We start from the raw sequence: 21830 nt of genomic DNA on the forward strand, positions 1-21830 counted from the left end.
CATCCCCGTGACACTCGCCCTCAGCAGGTGACATTACCTAGAACAGCCCGCATCCCTGCTCTGAGGAGACCACAGGGGTCATTGGCGTCGCCGTGGGGCGGGTGAGGAAACAACTCAAAGACGGGATACGACCTTTCTTGGTCTGGCAGTTCCAGCAGTGGGTCCGGAATCCAGATGCGTGACCGCTGGCTCTGTGCTCGGATGGTCACTGGCCCCGGGGCCCAGCAGTCTTCTTCCGCCTCCCTGGGCTTGCTGGGGAGTCCTTGCGAAATCCTCCCGGCCGGGACCCGTCCTCAGTCAAGGCTCTTTGAGGGGGTGGGTATTGGGAACGCCCCTAAACTGCGCTCAGGGCCACAGCGACTCAGGCGGGCCACTCTCAGGGCTGGCCCCTCTGCGTGCGTGTCCCCCTGCCCACCCTCCAGACCTCGCCTTCTAGACTGTTCCACCTTCTTCAGCACCAGGGGCCTGGGGTCTGGGCCCATGAAAGGGGAGCAGTGTAGGGTGCAGGAAAGGCTGTGGGGCCTGTGGCCTGAGCCGCATTCGCTATCAGGACAGGGCCCTGTGCCATCACGCTGAGCCGCGGAAGAGAAGGAAGACGGAGCTGTTAGGGGCCGCCACTGCCCTCGCTCAGCGGCCTGAGAAGACGGTAGGAAGTACAGAGGCCACCGAGACCCCTGGGGCCCTGGCGCCGTCCCCGCTGTATCCCATAGAGGATCCTCGGCAGTCTGGGGAGGGCGAGACTGTCGCACACCGAGGCTCAGAGAGGGCAAGCCACAGTTCAGCAACAGGCAAAAGGATCTCCCGTCTGCCACCCGAGGATGTCCCCTTGGCCGTGCTGGCCTCCCGGGGCTAACAGCTCCGGCACTGTGGTGGCGGGATGTGGCCTCGGCTGCCCTTCTCCTGGGGACACGCAGGGCCCAGAGGCGGCGTGTTGTAGGGACCCTGTGGACAGGGGCCGCCCCTCCTTTGATGTCCCGGGATAAAGACCACCTGGACTGAAGGCAGCAGGACCATCTCTGAGGAAGGACCGCGTCTACATGGCAGCATTCCTGAGCACGTAGCACCTGTTATTCTTGCCCAGGCGCTGGGTGCCCCCATCACTGCGCTCAGGGGGTGATTAGCCCCTGCTCTGCCCTCTGGGGCTGTCACTTTCCCTGGCCAGTCCTCAGTTTCTCATCCGTAAAATGGGGACAGAAAGGACGGTCATCTCGCAGGCTTGTGAGAGGCTGTCATGAGGTAATGCATTTAGCGTATTGTGCCGGGCACATAGAGTTCTAAAATAATCCTTATTCCATCCTCATGGGGGGCCGGCAGGGGATGGGTGACAGGGCTGGGCTGCGTGTCATATGCTGGAGTTGAACCCCCAGGTTGCTGGGGTATCCCTGGTGCCAGGGCCTTCCCTGGGCAGCGCTGGCTCACCTCTCTCCCCTGGGGGCTTTGAGACCTCAGGCCCCATCCCCGTCTCCCCAGGGATTTCTGGGAGTGTCAGGGGTGTCCCAGGCATGCTCTGCAAGAAGTCAGCAGAGATCGATGTCTGTAAGCCATGTCTGGGGTCCAGGGGCTCCGGCCAGTGGGCTGCCCATTGGTGACCTGCGCGGTGGGCGAGAGGCGGTGGGGGAGGGTGTGGCCCTCCTCTCCAGCCAGGAGGCCCCATCGCACTTTCTACCCGGTCCCGCCTCGGTCCCTGCCCCTCTGTGCTGACGTCACGCCAGGACCTCCTCGATTTTCGTGGCCCTCGCCAAGTGCCCATGCTGCCTGCGCCGCCTCTGCCGGCTCCTGAGGGTGAAGGCGCGGGGCTGCGAGGTAGGGGCGCACTGGGGAGGCGGGGGGCGCGGGGCCCGCGGGGACACGAAGGGCTCGCGGGGCCAGGAGGTGGGGGACCTCGGGGTCTGGCGCGCGGAGGGTTTGGCACAGCGCCTGGGTCCTGGCTCTGCTCTGGGCGCCTGAGTCGGGGCTGCCTGGCTGGCCTGGCTGGGGAGCCTGGGGGAGGAAAGGGGCTCGGCGACCCCTCCCCACCATCTGCTCCCCAGGGGATGGCAGCAAACAGGCAGTGGCAGAGCCCGGCGGAAAGCAGGCGTTTCCTGGGTGGCCGGGTGGGCGTGGACGTCCCCTGAGCCGAGGCTTGCAGAGAATCTCCCCTCTGCCCCAGGCTCCTTGGCCTGCGTGCGGGAGGGGCCTCTCGGCGCTTAGGTGTCTATGGAGGAGGCAGCTCCTTGGCTGGTACACACCCAGACCGGGAAAGCAGGGATGGGGTGACAAGGAGATGACAAACTTAAAAAGGCTACAGGGTCAGCAGCGGGAGGCAGGTGCATCCTTCCCGGCCTCTGTCACAGGGAAGGAAACAGCGTCCAGAGTGGAATTTGGGGCTCACAGGTGGGGGCAGCTGCAACAGGAAGCCGGGGTCTGACACCCCTGTGGTCTGAGCCGTCTGCTCCCCTCCTAGCAAGTGGAAAGCTTCTGAGAAGCATAAAACCCCAAACCCCATCTCTCCCTTCCTGCGGGGGCTGCTGAATTGCCCTGAAGGTTCCAGCTGACGGCTAATGAATAGCTCGCTGCAGCTGCTGGATGCTTTGCAAAGCGTCTTCAGAATTACAAGAACCGGAGCGTGCTTTCTTCCCCGGAGGCTGGGGCATCTGTCCAGTTGGACGGGAGAACGAGTTGCCAGGGCCGCCTGGTTCGGGGCAGCCTGCCCTTGATCACCTGGCTGGTCAGCCTGCCCTTCCTGCTGGCAGACCCCCCGCCCCGGGGCAGGAGGAAGTGGCCTGTACCAGGATGTGCCCTTTCCCAGCCTCTGGACAAAACAGAGGCTGGAAGAGGAGGGCACGGTGCCCCAGAGGAAGGGGAAGCAGCTGAGAAGTTTGGCTGGGGCCCCAGGAGTAATAGTGGCAGGGCAGAGACATCAGTGCTTTCGGGAGGGGGACGTCCCACCCTGTGTTGATGGTTAGGCCTTCTCTGCTTCTGGAACCCCACCAGAACATTAGGAGCTGGGGTTCCAGTGTGAGGCATGGCCTGGAAACGGGGCCCAGCTACCGCCCAGCTGTGAGACCATGGCCAAGTCCCTTAACGTCGTGAGCCTCGGTCTCCCCCTTGGAGACATGGGGACCTCATAGCGCCTGCAGCATCACAGGGTCGTGAGGTGGAGGCGATGGTGCGGGCAGAGCTCAGGTGCAGGGCAGGCGCTCCTCCGAGCACAGTAGGGCTGTCCTGACAATGATGAGGGGAGCGCGACGGATTGTGGCAGAGCCTGAACGACAGCCGAGAGCCTCAGTCTTGGAGGTTCCGTTCAGGGGCATTCACCATTGCCCAGGTTAACAGGGAGGCAAGTAGTGGGGAGGGCTGGGAAGCGCCCTGCTCTGAGCGCGGCTCCCTCCCGGGGCACTGCGGCTTCCGCGTGGGGAGTGGTCTTGGGCAGAAATGACCTGGCAGGAGAGAAGGGTCAGGCGGGGTTTCCCTTAGTGACTTAGGAAGATGAACGTGGCCACATGGGCAGTCGGGGCCGACATGTCTGTATCCTGGACCCCAGAGAGAGCAGGACCTGCTTAGAAGGACAGAGAGACTCAAACACCCTCAAGCCCAGCCTGGAGCCTCGCGTCCTGTGGACCCGCCAGCCTGTGCCCGTCCGAGTTAATGTGGCCACTTGCTCCCAGCTCTGGGCTTCTCAGGTGGCTGGCGGCCCGAGGCTCTGTGCCAGGGCAGGGTGTTGTGGGTTCCCACGAGGATGCTCCGAGCACCTGTGTGCCCCTGGGTGTGCAAATAGGTGTCCCAAGGAGGAGGATTCTGAGAGGAAACAGCAGTTCTCAAAGTTTGTTCGGAGGACCCTGCAGGGGACCCGTGAGGTCAGACCGTTTTCGCAACAATCCCCTTCCTCTTGCCTTGTCTCACGGGCGGGCAGTGGACTTTTCCAGAGGCCACGTGATGCCACGCACGTGTGTGATGCTAAAGGAGGCAGGGTTTTGTGTCCTTGTTTCGCTCATTTCTTGGTTTTAAGTTCAGACGCGGTAAACACTGATGGATATAACCCAGCTAAACAGAAGCTCTTGGGAGCTCAGTGGTTTGTGAGACGGAAACACAGGACCGTGGCCCCAGCCCGGCCACCCCCTTGGGAAACGCCAAGCATGTCTCGGCTCCTTCCGGCTCGCAGAGTCTGTCCTCTCTGGTCCCCCCAAGAACTTGCCGCTATGGCCCTTCCTGATGCCACATGACGTGGTCTTCTCTGAAACAGCCCCGAGGTTTAGTTTGGGTCCAAGTCGCACCTGGGATGGACATGGCAGGGCCCTTGAACTTTTGGGAAATAAAAGGGCCGTTTTCATTTCCCGAGGCTTTGCCTGGGTCAGGGCGTCTGTGGGCAGGGACACTGCCCCTCTCTGAGCTTCAGTCTCCTCGGCCCTAAAGTGGGTGAATCCTGGGAGCTACGTTACAGCGGCTGAGGGTTCAGACGAGGTGTTAGGTCAAGAAGTGAGCTTGGAGTTTACGGGATGCTGCCCTGTGGGGAGGGATGGGGGTCCCGTGGAGAGGGATGGAGGCCCCATGGGGAAGGATGGAGGCCCCATGGGGAGGGATGAAGGCCCGTGGGGAGGGATGGAGGCCCCGTGGGGAGGGATGGAGGCCCCATGGGGAGGGATGAAGGCCCGTGGGGAGGGATGGAGGCCCTGTGGGGAAGGATGGAGGCCCCATGGGGAGGGATGAAGGCCCGTGGGGAGGGATGGAGGCCCCGTGGGGAAGGATGGAGGCCCCGTGGGGAAGGATGGAGGCCTGTGGGGAGGGATGGAGGCCCTGTGGGGAGGGATGGAGGCCCCGTGGGGAGGGATGGAGGCCCCGTGGGGAAGGATGGAGGCCTGTGGGGAGGGATGGAGGCCCCGTGGGGAGGGATGGAGGCCTGTGGGGAGGGATGGAGGCCCCGTGGGGAGGGATGGAGGCCCCGTGGGGAAGGATGGAGGCCTGTGGGGAGGGATGGAGGCCCCGTGGGGAAGGATGGAGGCCCCATGGGGAGGGATGGAGGCCCCGTGGGGAGGGATGGAGGCCCTGTGGGGAGGCATGGGGGTCCCGTGGGGAGGGATGAGGGCCCTGTGGGCAGGGATGGGGTCCCGTGGGGTGTGATGGTGCCCGTGGGCAGAGATGGGGCCCCCTGGGCAGGGATGAGGCCCGTGGTGAGGGATGGTGACTGGGGTTGGTTCAGGCAGCCCTCGGATATTGGTGTCTGTTCTGTCTTCACCTCCTTTGGAAAGCTTCGATACAGACTCTCCTGGGGATCCCAAAGGCCCCTGGGCTGCCCCAGAGAACAAATTTATAGGCTCCTCTCAATGACAGAAAGAGTTCCGCGGCGGCTGTGATGCCAAGGGAGTAATTTAGAGCTAGCCATCGGCGGTGAAGCCTGGCCCCAGCTCCGTGCGGAGAGGGTATCTGAGCGGAAGGGCTGGGGAGCGCCCAGGGTGCACAAGTGGGGCCGGTGACCCGGGCTCAGGACCAAACCCAGGTGGGCGAGAGGCACTGGTGTCGGGTCCAGGCAGCTCGCGGGCACAGGGCTGAAGTCAGCAGGAGCTGGGCACCTCCTCCTTTTCTTGTGGTCCCACCACGCTCTGGACAAGGAAGGCAGGTTGTACCGAGCCCACTGTGCCTGGGAGGAAACTGAGGAACAGCAAGGTTAGAAGTCAGAGGGCCAAGTTCATGGCAGGCCCCTGCGGTCCTGGACTGCCAGGAGCCCACAGCCCACAACCACTCCTGGAGCTTCCTGGGGGGGGTCTGTGTCCGCATCCCATGACACCCGGCCTCCCAGGGAGGGGCAGGCTTCCTAGAGCCCTGCCTGAGACGTGGCACCCAGCTCCCGTCACCCCTCTCCACCTCTCCCGCAGGAAAGGCGTGAGCTCTAAGAATGAACAGCCTTCTGAGGGCTGCACGACGTGGCCATCTCCCCTCTCCCTCCTGCACTCCCGACATACTGGCCTCCCACTGCTCTGAGCCCACCGAGGTGTGCATGTGCATGCGCCTGCATGTGTTTGCAGCAGGGCCTTTGCACATGCTCCTTCACTTGGGACACTAGGCCCAGATGCCCCCCGCTCACCCCCAACCACCTCCTTCCAGTCTCGGCCAGATTGCACCTCTCAAGGAGGCTTCTCTGGTCACCCTGGAAAAAGGCAGTGCGGCCGGGGCCATCCTCCCTCTGCATCTTCTCGTTCACTGTGGCATTTGTCACCTTCCCACACAGTGTGGATGGTATTTACTTTTATTGCCTGTTACTGTCTGCCTCCCGTCTCTAGAATTTAAGCTCCATGAGGCCGGGCCCCCTGTCTGTTTTGCCCGAGGGTGTTGGCCGCGCCCCACAGACGGGCAGGCCCTTAGTGACTCCCGGTGGAAGGAAGGAAGCAGCCCACCCATGCTCTGTGCTGCGAGCTGGGAGCCCTCTTGGCTCCTTCTGGCTCACCTTCTGTCCTCGCTGCTTCCTCCTTGCACTTTTCTGGCCCCTGGAGAGCTTGCCTCCTGTGGCCCTTCCTGATGCCATGTGATTTGGCCCTCAAGGGTCTGTGCATCTGGTGTTTCCTCCTACAGTCCAGCAGTGGATTTTTCACTGCATTGCAAACCGCCAGCGTTGCCTGGAGTCTGGCGGTGGAGACGGGGGTCTGGACGGGGCTCCTGGGAAGGTGGGGGCCCCGCTGCTCCGGTGACGGGCAGCTGGTGCTTGAAAATCAGTGCGTTCCAATCTCGCCTCCCATCCCTACGAGCTGTGTGGCTTTGCCTACTTTCAACCTCACTCTGCCTCAGTTTCACCCTCTTAAAAATGGGGACAGTAACTGTACCCACTTCCTGGGGTGTTGAAGCCAGGGAGCCCCGCCTGGAACATGGCGGGGTGGGCGGACTCAGTGCTTCCGGCGATGATTTTTATTTGCTGCTGGCTACTTAGAAATTTGGGGGCCGATGGGGCTGTAAATTGGCATGACCTTTCTGGAAAGCAGTGGCAATACAGATCAAGATTCCTTCAACATCTGCACCCAGTATCTTCTCTTCCGGGAACCCCACACCTACGTACAAAGACGTTCATCATGGTGTTTTTGACCAGCCCTCAAAAATGGCGTTTTTTTTAATAGGATGTTTAAGGATTTTGGAAAATGCTTAAGATATGCTGTGTCAAATGGATGTAAGATTGCATGTGCAACTGGATCTTCGATTTGTGAAATATAGATGCGGAAAGAAATTCACGAAGCTCTCCGTTGGCAGGAGTCTCAGCACACATTCAGCCCCGGTCCTCCCCTCTTCAAAGCCAGAACTCAACTCTGAAAAAAATTTATCTATGGGTAGATGGCTATGTATGTGCATCTATGAATATAGCAGCCTCTGGAAAAGATTATATGTATATGATTTTACAGAGGAAAACATAAATTATATATACGCCAAATATTCCTGTATATATGTATGCATGTGTGTGTATTTACCTGTATGTATATGCACAATACACACATATGTATAGGAGTACGTATATATAAATGTATTTTCCAGACGGTTTTAACCGCGGTTAGCCGAAGGGAGGACGGGCTCGTTTCTTCCTTCTTCCCAGCAAACAAGGCCCATCCGGGTTTCCAGCAGGGCTGGGGCCCCGCCCTGTGCCCTGCAGAGCCGGGTTTGTGCCTCTGGCCTGACTTCCTGAGTTAAGAGTCCACCGAGGGCTCCTGTCCCCATGCTCTGTCTCCCTTGCTCTCCACCCTGTTCTTTGTGCCTCTTCCTTTTTCTGGCTCTGGTTGGTTTCCTCGTTACCTCCTCCTCCTCTTCTCTGTTCTGTGCGGCTTCCCCCATTTCCCGCCCCGTCGATCGTGTGTCCTCGGACGGAGACATGACGTGAAGGCCCAGCCAGCCTGGTGACCAGGGCCCAGCCTTTCCCGGCAGATTTTGGGGAAGGGGTGGTGGTGGAGGGGGTGTCGTTTCTGACTGACAGATGGATGCGCCAGTCCTCGCTCCCGATTCGGAAGGAAAACTCCAGTTTGTAGAGTGACTTTGTCACGGTTCTGCGAGCCCGCCTGTGCCTCCCGGCGTCCGCTCCCCGCCTGGCCTGTCCCAGCAGTTAAAGGCCTCTCTGTTGCTTCCCCACATCTCCCTCTTTGTAGATTTCGGCACGTGTGCCTGTCCCTCCCCCCCGGAAACTTCTGGGTCAGCCGCTGTGGGGGCTCCCCTCCTCCCCGACATCTGCTTGCCTGGCCCTGGCTGGCCTGGCCACGTGGACACCGGGATCACGGCCCCCTTCCCCGGGCATGCGGGGCCCCTGCCGGGAGAGCTTGTATTGGACAAGGGGGCGCTGGGGGACCCCAGGTGACGGTGGCCCCAGGCAATGGGGCACTTGGTGATCACAAAGGGGTCAGGAGCCGCTAGTTTCCCACCCCGGGGGCCCTTCCGCCTGTGCAGGGGCTCAGCATAAAGGTGGGTGGTCTCCCTTCGAGCGTCCCCTCTTCGAGGGCTCGGGGAGAGTGGGGGTGTGAGTGGATGTCGGGGCTGCTGTCCTCACGGGTCTGTGTGCCCCTCTGCGTGGTTCCAGGGGTCTTGTGGCCTTCGGGGTCCCCCGGAAACACGTGTCCTTGCTGCAAGGAGGGCCCTTGTGCATACTCTGGGCTGGTGGAAGGACCAGCCTGCTGGAGGAGAAAATAGGGTCCTCCTGTCCCCGGCCGGGGGGGAGTGCAGTGTCCTGGGGGGACCAGGCCCCTCTGACAGCTTTCATCCCCTGCCTGAGAGAACAGGCCCGTGTCCATGTCCTGTGCTGAGGGTGTCCACTCAGCAGTGTGTGTCCCCCCACAGGGTGCCGACAGCCGGAGGTGTCCGTGCCACCCCTTGCTGTGGCTGAGCAGGCCTGACGCTGGGCAGGGCCAGGCCTCACGGTCCCTTGGCCCAGCGTCCGTCGGCGGGGAGCCCTCAGCAGCCGCTACCATCAGCCTGCAGGAAAGTTCTGGAAGAGGTGGTGGCCGTCCCCCGGGTGGTTCATGGGCAGCGGCAGGGGCTCCCCGCAGTGGCCGGGCCCGCCATGCTGCAGTGCAGGCCGGCCCAGGAGTTCAGCTTCGGCCCCCGGGCCCTGAAGGATGCCCTGGTGTCCACCGACCCGGCCCTGCAGCGGCTCTACGCGTCCGCATTCTCCCCGGCCGAGAGGCTCTTCCTGGCCGAGGCCTACAACCCGCAGAGGACGCTCTTCCGCACGCTGCGCATCCGCACGGCCTTTGACTGGCTGCTCAGCCGCCCCGAGGCCCCGGAGGACTTCCAGACCTTCCACGGCTCCCTGCCGCCCAGGAAGCAGAGCCCGGCTCGCAAACACATCTACCTGCAGCCCATAGGTACCAGGGGATGGTGGGGGGAGGGGGTTGTGGCCCCGTGGGGCCGGCAAGTGGGTCATGAGCTGCATGGGGGGCATCCTGGAGCCATCAGGACCCCACAGAGGGATGAGGACCTAAACTCAGCACAAGGTGGGGTGTCTGTGCCCGCGCCCCAGGCACGACCTGAGATGAGGGGGACAGCACTGGCAGGTTTGGGATTGGGGGGGACAGGGAGACCCCGGCTGGGCTCAGGCTGTCCGCCCAGCCTGAGACACTGTTCAAAAAGCCCAGGGCTGGGAGCCTTCACAGCAGTGTCACCACCCTGGTCCCCCCCCGCCAAGGGGCTGCCCCATCCAGACGTGCTGTCCTGGCCCCATCTGTGGATGTGGCATTGTCCCAGGCACTGTGCTGGCTGCTTTACCAGGACCCCTTCCTCAGCGGGGCGGGGTGGTGTGCTGAGATTAGGATCAGCCCGCTTCACTGGAGGGGAAACTGAGGCTGCCAGAGGTGTCCTGACCTGCCCGAGTGGCAGAGCTGGCGAATGGTGGGGGCAGGATTCAAGTGCAGGCCTGTTTGACCCCAAGGCCTTGGCTCTTAACCCCAAGGCTGTCTTGGGAGATGCCAGCTGGGCACGGGGTGGGCGGGGAGGCCTCGGGGGTCCCGTGCAGTCACTGTCCTCCAGAGCTCATCGTCTGGCACAGGCTGGGGACATGGGTCCCAGGGGCTCCGAGTGGACCGAGGGCTGAGACAGCTCTGCCCAGTCCTCTGCAAGGTCTGCTGGCAGGGTGCTGGGCCTCCGCAGGCCGAGGGCAGGTGGCTGCAGACGGGCAGGGAGGGCAGTGGGCCCGAGGAGGCACTGGCCAGCACTGAGCTGAGAGTCCCAGTGTGTCACACGGCTCCCCTCGGGGCAGCCTCTCCACAGCCAGCCGGGGAAGGCTAGGTCTCGGCAGGCCGTGCCCCACACGGCTCATCACCGGCCCACCTGCCCCCTCCTGCGCGTGGGGACCGGGGGCCTGAGGCATCCCCCGTTCTCCATCCCCCCACGGCCCACCTGCCATCCCTGCCCGTGGCCTCGGCCTCCAGACGGCTCCCACAGCGGCCGCGTCGCTCCACATCCCGCTCCAGCTCGGAGCAGCGCTTCTCCTCTTCCAGCGGGCGACACGGGGCATCTTGTTAACATGCAGGCTCCGGTTCAGGAGGGCCCTGGTGGCCTGGAACCTGCATTTCTAACCAGGCCTGGGCGAGGCCAACGCTGCTGGCCCAGGGACGCTGCAGCCACCTCACAGGTCTCCTGCCTTGCACCCTTGATCCGTGTCCCTCTGTCCTCCTACAGTGCTCCCTCCATGACGCCTTGCCTGCCTGCATGGCCTTGTTCTGCACCCACCGTGTCCCACTCCCTGCCCTGGCCAGGCGGGGTGTTGGCAGGATTGAACCCCGCAGGCTGTCTCTAAGCTGCCCTCACTGCCCTCGCCTGGGCAGCCTCAGGGATGCTGGGGCCAGGGAGGCCCTCCCGTCCCCATTTTCTTCCGTTTTTCTCCTTCTTTTGCCCTTTTTTAGAAAACACGGGCTTAACGTCTCTTTTCTGTACCTGACTCTGCTCTGGGAGGGCAGGGCGTTCTGGGGGCTGGCACGGGCTGGTGGCTCCAAGGTTGGGTGCAGGCTGACGGCGCCGCTCTGCCCCCAGATCTGAGCGAGGGCCCGGCGGGCGGCGTGCTGCTGGATCACCTGCGCAGCTGCACGGAGGCCTTCTTCCCGTGCCTGCAGGTCCGGTGCCTGCCCGCGGTGGCGGCCGCGTCCATCCGCTGCTCCTCGCGCCCCAGTCAGGACTCGGAGAGGCTGCAGCTCCACACAGGTGGGTGAGCGCGGCGGGCACAGCATAGGCCACGCGGGCGCAGCCCTCTCCACTTAGCCAGAGGCCCTTCCAGAAGGTAAAGGGTGGGAGGAAGGAGCCCAGGAGAAGGAAGAAATCCCCCCACTTTTTTTGCGGGGGGACATCTATTTCCCAGACTTTTGACAAGCAGGACTAAGACAGATGTTCCTTTCCCATCCAGAAGAGGGTCTGGAGACCTGACCATACAGGCCAGTGTCCACTGGAAAACTCCGGGCATGTGGAGCAGGTGAAGCAGTCCCTTTCCGGGCCGTCTAAGTCATCCCCCCAGCCTTTTGTCTTTATAAAGCACTTTATAAGCGTCTAGAAGACCCCCAACCCCACCAATGCCTGGGGGTCACTGGCAGCTGCAGAGAGTGAGGCTGGGGTGAGAGGCACAGATGAACCGTGGGCTCCCAGGGGTACACGAGACCCAGCCTGAAGTTTTGGGAGGTCCCCAGAAGGGGCTGGGCTCTCTCTCTGGCCAATGCTGGGTCGAGCGGGAGTGGACTGATGCGTTTGATCAGTTGTGGGGAATTCTCAGCCACTGTGTCTTCAGACACTGCCTCTGCCCCGCGCTCTCTCCATCCGGGACTCCAGCTGGATGTGGGTCAATCTTCTCTCGCCCCCGTGTCTTCCTTCCTTCCTTGTATTTCACCCGAGCCTTGTTCTCATCTTCCCATTTACTAATTCTCTCTTTAGCTGCACCTGATATGCTCTGACAGCCCTATATTGAGTTTCTAGTTTCAGTTATCAGATTTTTCAGTTCTGTAGTTTCTGGTGGATTCTTTTTCCAAGGAGCAGTGCCACTTCTTTCCAGTTTCAAGTTTCCTGCTAAAATCTTTGAGTCCAGGGACACGGTTGCTTTATGGCCTGTGTAGGATGACCCCACTACCTGGAGCGCCCACGTGGCTCTCTGTGTAGTTTCTGCTCATTCTATCCTGGTTTCCTGGCCTCGTCATGTGTCTGCTTTTTGACTGTTAGCTGGACAGCTTATATGAAAAATTAGCTGAACTTTTAGGAGAAGGTGTGGCCTGGGATGATGTCATTTTTATCCAGAGACGATTTTATTTTTCCTCTGCCAGGCACCTAAGGGTGCTGACTGTCTGGGGCAAAGTCACGAAGCTTTTCTGGGCCACCTGATGACCCCCGGAGCACAGTCTGCGTCCCCTTTCCCCCGACCCCGTGCAGCTCTTTGGGGCAACAGCCAGGGGAGGGGTGTGTCATCAGGGCCACTCTCCTCCCCGATCTCAGAAAGCTCAGCTTCATCTCTTTGAGCGCTAATCCCCTCCCTCTTTGTTTTATTAGGTCTCTGATATCTTTTGAAGTTGTGTTTACTGAGCCGTAATTGACACAGAGAAATTCTTCCTTTTGAGTTGGAGCAGTTCTGAGTCTTGACGAGCACACGTGTCACCCAGCCATCACCACAATCGTGTGTGAAACATCTCGCCTCGCCCCCGAGTCTTCCTGGGTGCCCCCTGTAACTGCGCCTCCCCCACCTTAGGCGTTTTAAGAAGCTGTTTATTTCCCTCGGTTTGTCTGGTTATCTTACAGCGGGAGGGCTAGTCTAATGTCCCTAGGTACCATGACCGGCAGCAGCTGGCGTTGAGTTTGCAGGGTTGACGGGACCTCCTGGCTGGGGTGGGTGCCATCCCGATGGTGGCTTGTTCTTTCTATGTGTCCGGCTTCAGGTCTGGTCACTCCAAGACCCATCCTGCTCAGTGGGCACAGGTGTCTGGAGTGGGGCCCAGGGAGCAGTGGCCTACCTTGGATCTGGCCCAAACACGGGGCCTGGGACCCCCTGCCTCTCGGAGGGCTCAGCCCCCAGCCTCCCACCCTCCCTCAGCTCCTGCGTGCCACTCACGGTGCCGTCACACCTGCTATGGCTTCCGCCTGACTCGTGTCTCTGAGAGACTGGGGTGAAGCCCCAGCTGCCCCGGGGTCTCTGGTGGGCCTCAGCGCCCCCAGTGCTGAGGGGCGTAAGGTCAGGTGTCACTCCTGCGCTTCTCCTCCCCGCTGCTTCGTGGATGGACTGCTGTCCCGGCCCCACGCCTGGAGGCTACATGGAGTTCTGGGGAAGGAGTGGGCCCAGGAAGGCACGGCCAGCAGGCAGAGCGTGGAGGTCACGCTGGGTGCATCTTGTGGCCACATTTGCCTGGTTTAGATCACTGCATGAGCTTCCTGTGGCTGCCGGGATGAAGTCCCACAGACTGGTGGCTTTTAACACCGGAAACGTATCGTCTCGCACGCAGTTCTGGAGGCCAGAGTAGGGGACCAAGGTGTCAGCAGGGCCGAGCTCCCTCTGAAGGCTCCGGGCAGGGTGCTTCCTGCCTCTTCCAGCTTCTGGGGGCTGCTGGCGTCCTGGGTGTGCCCTGACTGGGGGCTGCGTCACTCCAACCTTGTCTCCATCCTCACACCGTTTCTTCCCTGTGTGTCTCTTTGTGTCTCTTCTCCTCTTAGAAGGACATCAGTCATTTTGGGTCAGGTCCCCCTAGTGACCTCATCTTAACTTGATTACATCTGCAAAGACCCTATTTCCGAATAAGGTTACATATTTCAGGCACCCGGGGTGAGGACCTCAGCGTCTATTTTGGGGGACTCAATTCAATCTACAATCGTCATCATCATCATCGTTTAAGAGCGAAAAATCCTTGGTCCCTCCTCCAAGATCTGAGCCCCGCGTTCCCGAGGTCACGGCCTAGGCCTGTGCTGACCCGGACAGCGGCCACTAAACTCGTAAACGTGGCTGGTCTGAAACCGGATGGGCCATAAGTGCAAATCGCACGTCGGAATTGGAGGCCCGGTATGAGAAACACTATTAACCATCTTATTAACTTTTTCATATTTGACTACGTGTTAAAAAGATATTGGTAAATTAGGTTAAATGAAGTATATTATTAAAATCAATTTGATCTGTTTATTTTACTTTAGAACTAGTCAGCCTCTCTCTGAACCGCTCCTCCCGGATTTCCCGCTCGGCCTCTCTAATGCCCCCAACTAACGGTTCTTTGACCCCCAGGCGCAACGCGCTCTCCTCCCACCCTCTCCCGCCCCAATCCACCTCCTGCCCTCCCCTCCCGCCTTCCCAGGCTCTGGTTTCATGCTTCATCGCTGTTCCTCCTCGCCCTCCTCCCTTCCCGTCCAAACCTGAACGAGACTGGAGGAGAACGCGCTGCCCGAGCCGTCTCTCCTCTCAAAGGCGCGACCGTGAGCCCCGGGGGTCCTCGATGGTGCCCCTCACACCTTCTCCTCCCGCTTCTTTCATATGCTGACCCTGCTGCCTTTTCTTGCCGGGGAAACACAGACCATCAGAGGGGAACTTCCGCTCCTCCCTCCGGCCTCGGCTCCCCACCGGGCCGCCTCCTCGCTCCCCATCCTGCGGACGGCCCAGCTCCCCCGGAGACCCCCACCCTGCCTGCTCCCAAACCCCACTCCAGCAGTTCCTGCCGCTCTCCCGCCTCACACAAGCTGCTGTCACTCCCCCATCTTAAAACCTCTGCCCAGGCGCCTCCAGCGGCCGCCCGTGTCTCTGTTCCTTTTATAAACCCCTTGGAGAGTGTCTCCCTCCTGGCCCTGCCTCCTGCCTCCCCTCCCCTCCCACTCCAGTCACTCAGAGCCTGTCCGGCTGCCCGGGCTCCTCCCCAGTCCCACCTGCACACTGTCCTCCTGCTCCAGGCTCATGGACCCCTGCTGGTCTCTGTGTGCATCGCTCCTGGGAGCTGTGTCCGTCCCCCTTGCTGCCGTAATGTTACTGCAAACTTAGCGGCTTCAACGCCGTTCGTTCTCACACTTCTGTGGGTCGGGATTCTCCCTGGACTTCGGTCAAGCAGTGGGCAGGGCTGGCTCCTTCTGGACGCTCCAGGACAGAATCTGCCTCCTGGCCTTTTCCGGCTTTAGCGGCCGCCTGCCTGCCTCGGCTCGCGGCCCGGGCCTCTGTCTTCAGAGTCGGCGCTGCAGCATCTTCAGAGCTCTCTGACCCTCGTGCCTCCTCTTATGAGGACCCGAGTGATTACACGGGGTCCAGCTGGGGGATCCAGAGTAAGCTCCCCATTTAAGGCCTGTAATCACATCGGCAAAGGCCCTTCTGCCACGTGAGGGACCACATTCCCAGGTCCCAGGGACTAGGGTGTGGCCCTCTTCGGGGCATCCATCAGCCACTGCGGCAGCTCACCCCGCCCCTGGCTGCAATGTCGCTTTCCCCGGAACACTGGTCTCCTTGGTCCAGCAGCCTTTTTGGCGTCCCCGCTTGGATGTCGCTGGGCTCCTTGGACAACCACGTCCGAACTGGCTCTCCTGACAGTTTGGGAGACCGAGACCCTGAGATCTTACCTGCCCGCCTGAGCCTGAGGCCTGGGGCGTGGCTTCGCTGCTGTGAGTTTTTGGCCTCAGACTGATGGTTTCTTGCAGAATGTCACTAGGTCGCGTCTGACTTTGAGGAGGGCTGATCGGAGGCAGAGGAAGAGGACAGGACCGGGCTCAGCCTGCCCGGGGTCCCCAGCCTCCTCCTCACTGTGCCCTCTGGCCCTCAGACGGCATCCTGTCCTTCCTGAAGAACAGCAAGCCGGGAGACGCGCTGTGCGTGCTGGGCCTCACGCTGTCCGACCTGTACCCCTGCGAGGCCTGGAGCTTCACCTTCGGCAAGTTCCTTCCAGGGCACGGTGAGCGGGGGCCCTGGCAGCCTCTTGCCTCAGCCCGGGCTTGCGGGGGCCCCAGGGGCAGGGCAGCGTGCACGGCACACCCCGACCCCTCCTCCTTCTCACTCCGATGGAAGATGCTGCATGAATATGGGATGGGCGGCTCTTGAACTTGCAGTCCTGCATTCTAGCTCCTTCTGGGCAGGGAGCCGTTACTCAGACTTGGGCTTCTGCCCCAGGGCCACCTTCACGTGGATGTGCTGGCGGGGCAGGGCCTCTGGGACCCATGCGTCCTGAGGACGGGGTGGCTTTGCCTGTGGGCTGCCCCTGGAGCCCCCGTCTCTCTGCTTCTCCCCAGAAGTGGGCGTCTGCAGCTTCGCCCGGTTCTCGGGGGAATTCCTGCAGGTGGGGCCCAGCGCCCCTGATCCGGCCCCGGCAGAGGTGGCAGCAGAGGGCCCCGAGACGCCCCTGCAGGACAGAGGCCAGACCCTGTGCTTCAGCGCCCTGGGGATGGTCCAGTGTTGCAAGGTGGGCGTGGAGGCCAGGGCGCTGGGGGCGCTGCACAGGTTGGGGGAGAAGATGGGCGGACAGGAAGAGGAAGGAAGGGCTGGGGGTCCTGGCAAGCTCTGGGAAGATGCTAAGGATGTGGAATCAGACAGAAGGACATGAACAGACACCAGTTGAGCCCTCTCTGTGTCAAGCCAGTTACACGACCCAGTCCTCACCATGAGGAGGATGACCCTTCACTTTAGAGTATGGAAACCAAGGCTCAGAGACGCCAAGTCCTTTGCCCAAGGTCACACAGCTGTGAAGTGGCAGGGTTGGGATTTGAACCTGTGTCTGTCTGAAGCCTCAGCCCCCACGCCGGGTGCTCCCAGAGCTGACCACACCAGCTCGCCTTTCTCCCTGTGGCCAAGTGGGCCCCTGGCGCCCCATGCAGTCAGGGGTGGAGGCCAGAGGGGGGCCTGGACCACTTCCTGGCCATCTGTGCTCACCCGGGGCTGCATCAGGCTCCTGGCGGGGCTGCAGGTGTCCCGGGAGTCGGCCGGGGCGTCTGCATCAAGGCTGCAAGCGCGGTGTGGGCCTTCTCCCTCAGGTCGCGTGCCACGAGCTCTGCCGCCTTCTGGGCCTGGGGCACTGCCGCTGGCTGCGCTGCCTCATGCAGGGGGTGCTCAGCCTGGACGAGGCGCTGCGGCGGCCCCTGGACCTCTGCCCCATCTGCCTGCGGAAGCTGCAGCACGTCCTGGGCTTCAAGCTCGTGGAGAGGTACAAGGTGAGTGTGCTCCTGGGGTGGAGGAGGGCCAAGGGGCAGATGGCTCCTGTTTCTCAGGCGACAACAATAAGAGTCAGTATTTACTGAGCACTGATCCGGGGCTGGACCTGTCCCAGCGCTGCCCGCACCTGCTCCCGCGGGTTCTTGCATCTGGAAGGGGCCTTCCCGGCCGCCACCGCAGCACTGCTTCTCCTCGTGGCTCCAGCCGCCGGAGGAGGCAGAACCAGACTAGACAGGACTCATTAGAAGGGCGGGGCTCCGAGTCCAGCCCTGCGTCGGGGCTGAGCCCGTGGGGAGAAGCCGCCCTCTGCTGTCGGCCAGGAGCGTGGGCCCCAGGCGGCCGAGGAGCCCCGCCAACCGGTTCAGCTGTCCTGGGGAGACTCGCTCGCAGACTCAGTATTACTCTGAGTTCAGAATTCAAAGGCAGGTGGTGTTTATTTTTTCTTTAAAGCTACCTTTGGCGAAAATGCTGAGTTAAAAAAGGTTTCATTTGAATAAAGGCACAAGGCCTGTCAAGCTTTGGCTTGATTTTAAAATCAAAAATTTTTTTTTTAAAGATTGGCCCTGACCTAACATCTGTTGCCAATCTCTTTTTTTTTTCTTCTTCTCCCCAAATCCCCCTGGTACATAGCTGTATATTCTAGCTGTAGGTCCTTCTAGTTGTGGCATGTGGGATGCCCCCTCAGCATGGCTTGAGGAGTGGTGCCATGTTGGTGCCCAGGATCGGAACCGGCGAAACCCTGGGCCGCCAAAGCAGAGCACGTGAACTTAACCACTCGGCCACGGGGCTGGCCCCTAAAATCAAGTTTTAAGCCACAAGCTTTAAGTGACTGTCATTGTGTTCGAGGCTCAGCTTGTGCTGTTCTGGGAAACCCTCCTGGAGGGTTTCTGACCCCGCACCTGCAGGGTGGGTCAGGATTGGCATTTCTAACAGGATCCCCCGTGATGCTGCAGGTCGGGACCCCACGTTGAGGACCCCTGAACCAGAGGGTGGGCATTTCCGAGTCTCAGAGCTGTCTCTCTACGTGGCTCTTTCTGGAACAGACAACTCCATGGTAAACGGAGTATCAAGGAGGAGCCCGGAGACGGTGGGCCCAGCTGGCAAGGGGACCAGGTGCCGCCCCGCTGGGGTGGGCTGCCACATCTGCAGAGCAGCGAACAGCAGTCCTCACGTGGGTGTGATTGACATGGTCACCCGTGCCTCGTCGAGGCTGGCTGCCGTGAGGCCCAGGGCAGGGTCAATGGACTTGGCAGCAACCAACTTACGATCCTCACGGTGTGTGAGGGGAAGCGAGGCCAGCTCCCGTCTGTGAAATGGGCCGGGCTCCTCCTTTATGTCCTTCCTTAGGCTCCCGTGCACCTGCCACCACCTCGTGCACCTTTCATCTCCCACCCATACACACGGTCCTCCCGGCCAGGAAGCGTGCCTGTCCCTGTCCCCTAATCTTGTGAGGTGCTTGGTCTGCTCCGGATCTGAGTTGGAGGAGCAGTCCCTCTTTTCCGCCCAGAGCGCCCCTGAAATGTCGGCCCGCTCCCTTTGTCTCCAGGGAGCATCACTCAGTGACCAGAGGGGCTCTGGGGAGGGGGGGTGGGCTCCAGCCCGAGGGAGGGAGGAGCTGTGGCTGCCACAGCCGTGCTCCTCTGAAGAGGGGGCTCGGGGAGACCCCACAGGGCCCTGGCCTTCCAGGCTGCTGTAGGAGGGGAACTGCCCCTAGAGATCCCTGGAGTCCTGGTCGGTCCCCGACCAGAAAAGGTCTCTGCTGTCTGTGTATGCTAGTCAGCCGTGAGCTGCAAAACGCCCTCTAGGGAAAAAGCCTTGATCTGTGGCGTCTGCCAGTTTGCATGGTGTCCATGCTATGACCAGGGCCAATTTCAAGCCGCCACTGGCCGCAGAGCTGGGAGGGCCCCTGCTGTCACACCCCATCACACAGGGTGTCCACATACAGATACGAGAGACGTGAATAACCTGGAGGCAGGTCACGGCAAAATGCAGCAAAAACATGTAGGAAGTGATGAGTTTTGACTACTCCCTTTGCTTTTAAGATAATTGCGAAGTGTAGCTGTAAGCTCTATATAATTTAACTGTGACTAATGGTCGGGTTGAACAGCTGGCTTGGAAAGCTCCTGGAAGTTCACCGGCGGGCTCTTGCGAGCTGGTCTGTCTGGCTCGTCTTCAGAAGGTGCCAGTCGGAAGCGACCTGTGTCTGAGTGCTGACACTCGCCCCTGGGTAGCTGGGAATGGCGAGGCCCCCTTAGGTAAGGGGCTGGGCAAGTGGCCCTACAGAGCGAACTCAGCGTGTGTTTCTCCCTCTCAGAGGCTCTACTCCTGGACTCAGGCGGTGGTGGGGACGCCGCCCGGCCCGGAGGCGGGGGAGCCGTCGCTGTCGGAGGACACCCTGCCCGGCAGCGCTGACTCGGGCCTGTGCTGCGAGAGCGACTCGGAGCCTGGCACCAGCCTGTCGGAGCCCCTGAGCCCCGACACCTGGAGCCGCGCCTTCTCCGCAGGGCCCGAGCTGGAGCCTGAGGACGGCCTGAGCTCCCTGGCCGCCTCGGAGGGTCTGCCGCAGCTCGGAATGCCGGCGGAGGCCATCAGGGAGCACGGACGGTGGCTGGCGACGTGCATCCAGGCCCTGGAGAGGGAAGTGACTGAGGAGGAGCTGGCGCGGGTGGACGGAGCCGTGGACGCCCTTGCCCGGTGGGAGATGTTCACGGGGCGGCTCCCGGCCACCAGGCAGGACCTGCCCTGCGGCGGAGACGGCCCGGGGCTGCGCAAGGTCTTGGGGGACAAGTTCTCCTCCCTCAGGAGGAAGCTGAGTGCGCGCAAACCGTCCAAGGCGGACGCCTCGCCCTGTCGCTGGAAGGCTGAGGAGCATTAGCACAGCCAGCGCGTCCTGCCCAGGGCCTGTCTTTCCTTGGGACAGCACCTGCCCGGCCCTGCCCAGCGACCAAGGGTGCTGCGGGCCCACCGGGGGTCCGAAGGAGAGGGCCCCAGGGAAGCCGACGAGGATGTGTGGTCAGGTGGCTCTCTCAGTCCCTGTGTCCCACCACTTGCCCTGTCCTGACCCCAGCCTCCCACTGTGGCCAGTGGCCCCTGGGTCCCACAGAGGGTTCACAGGCACCCAGAGGGGCTGTCCACAGGCTCAGCCTGGACGTCACCATGGGTGGCGGGAGGCAGGGGGCTGTCCCCTGTAGACTGGGGCCTGCAAGTCCCTCTGGGGATTTATAGCTGGGGCTCAGAGGCCACCTCTGGCAGAGTGACAGGGTGGGGGGCCCGGGGGCCCTGCTGCCGCAAACTCGGGCTCCAAGGCCCAGAGCCGAGGTCTCCACTCAGAGGGGACGTGAGGGGGTCTGTCTCTATCCACCATGTCCCCCCTGTACACACACAGAAAGGGTCGCTTTCTGCGGCCCCAATGGCACTCTGATCTGCAGGGCCTTCGGGAGGGCGTCCCTGTGACAGTTCCGGATGAACACCACCCACCGCAGGACGTGCCCACTGAGGGCTGCTGTTTCTTGACAAATGCTGAGAAAGGAGACTGTCTGCTCTGCAGATTTGAGGGGCTGTGAGGCCCTCTGACGCCCCGAGACGGCTGCCTGCTGTAGCCTGCAGGTCCGTCCCTGGTCCCGTTTCCTGACAGAGGTGGCCTGCGATGTCGGCCTCAGGTCAATGTGGTTCTCGTGGTGTTGGCAACATCATGTCTCTACGGATCTTTTTTGTCTGGTTCTTTCAGTTGCTGAGAGAACAGCTGATGCAGATGTGAAAACATCGGCCACATCTGTGCAAGTGTCTGTGCTTCCCTTTAACTTTGTCAGCCTTGTTCTCGTTATCGGAAGCTCCTTTGTGTGCATACACATCTGATTGCTGTGTTTTCCTATGAATTGGCCCCGTTTTCATTATCAAATGCCCCAGTCTGCCTGCGGCGTACGAGTGACAGCAGAATTGAGTGGTGAGCGGGATCACACCATTTCTCTGGTCTGGAAAGAGGCAGGAACACGGGCAGCTCATGTATCTTGTGGGGAGCTTATACAGTTTTGGGGGCGCTCTAAGAAAAACAGTATATGATACAAATGGAGAATTAGGAGGGTCCCACCCAAGCACGGAAGCCTGGAGCTTCCTTGTCATCTGATTCCGGGCAAGAGCCAGATCCTGGTCCCAGAGACGAGCACAGGGAGCAGCATGTATGGGAGTCAAAGAGCAAAGATGCGGCTCTTGGGTCTCCTCTTCTCTTTTGTGAGGCTGGAAAGAGGCAGCACGAGGATACAGAGGTGACTGTGACGGAAAGGGGTAAGACGAAGGGCTGGGCTCTGCAGAAAGTGAGCCAGGGTGGACCCCACAGAAAGCATGACCTGGGAACGGGAGGCAGCCAGAGCCTGGGCATCTGTCACAGTGACAAACCACCCAGACCTTGGTGGCTCAGACTCCAACACTCTGTCTAGCTCGGGAATCTGCACTGTGGGCAGAGTCTGGAGGGGAAGGTTTGCCCCTGCCGCTTGGCCGGAGGGTCGACCTCGAGGATGCTTTGGTCACGTGGCCGCCAGCTGGCAGGGGCCTGGGCGCTGTCTTTGTGGCCTGGGCTTCCTTGCAGTATGGCGGCTGGCTTCCCAAAGTGGGATTTCCGAAAGAGTAAGACAGAAGCAGTGTAGCCTTTTATGACTCAGCTTCAAAGTCCTGGGACATCACTTCCACCATCCTCTATTAAGGCTGTCACAAAGGCCGCCCAGGTTCACAGGAGGGGACCCAGATTCCCCCTCTTAACGGGGTGTGCAAAGGTTCTGGAAGA

General features: G+C 61.2%; 1 protein-coding gene across 3 annotated transcripts in view; it reads left to right on the top strand.

Moving 5' to 3' along the window:
• AMZ1 (archaelysin family metallopeptidase 1) overlaps positions 1 to 20901 on the top strand; it is a 29190-nt gene extending 8289 nt beyond the window's left edge. For 2 of the 3 annotated variants that reach the window (XM_070231386.1, XM_001492380.7), the window contains exons 2-7: positions 8773 to 9299; positions 10963 to 11130; positions 15675 to 15803; positions 16138 to 16307; positions 16876 to 17052; positions 19368 to 20901. In XM_070231386.1, the coding sequence (XP_070087487.1) occupies positions 8996 to 9299; positions 10963 to 11130; positions 15675 to 15803; positions 16138 to 16307; positions 16876 to 17052; positions 19368 to 19928 (1509 nt within the window). In that variant the 5' untranslated portion in view covers positions 8773 to 8995 and the 3' untranslated portion in view covers positions 19929 to 20901. Of the gene's footprint in view, positions 1 to 1638; positions 1804 to 8772; positions 9300 to 10962; positions 11131 to 15674; positions 15804 to 16137; positions 16308 to 16875; positions 17053 to 19367 lie in introns of those variants that run through there. The other variant, XM_070231385.1, reaches the window with a different exon arrangement.
• The last annotated feature ends 929 nt before the right edge of the window (positions 20902 to 21830 follow it).

Source organism: Equus caballus, chromosome 13 (genome assembly GCF_041296265.1).
Source record: "Equus caballus isolate H_3958 breed thoroughbred chromosome 13, TB-T2T, whole genome shotgun sequence".
Lineage (NCBI taxonomy): Eukaryota > Metazoa > Chordata > Mammalia > Perissodactyla > Equidae > Equus > Equus caballus.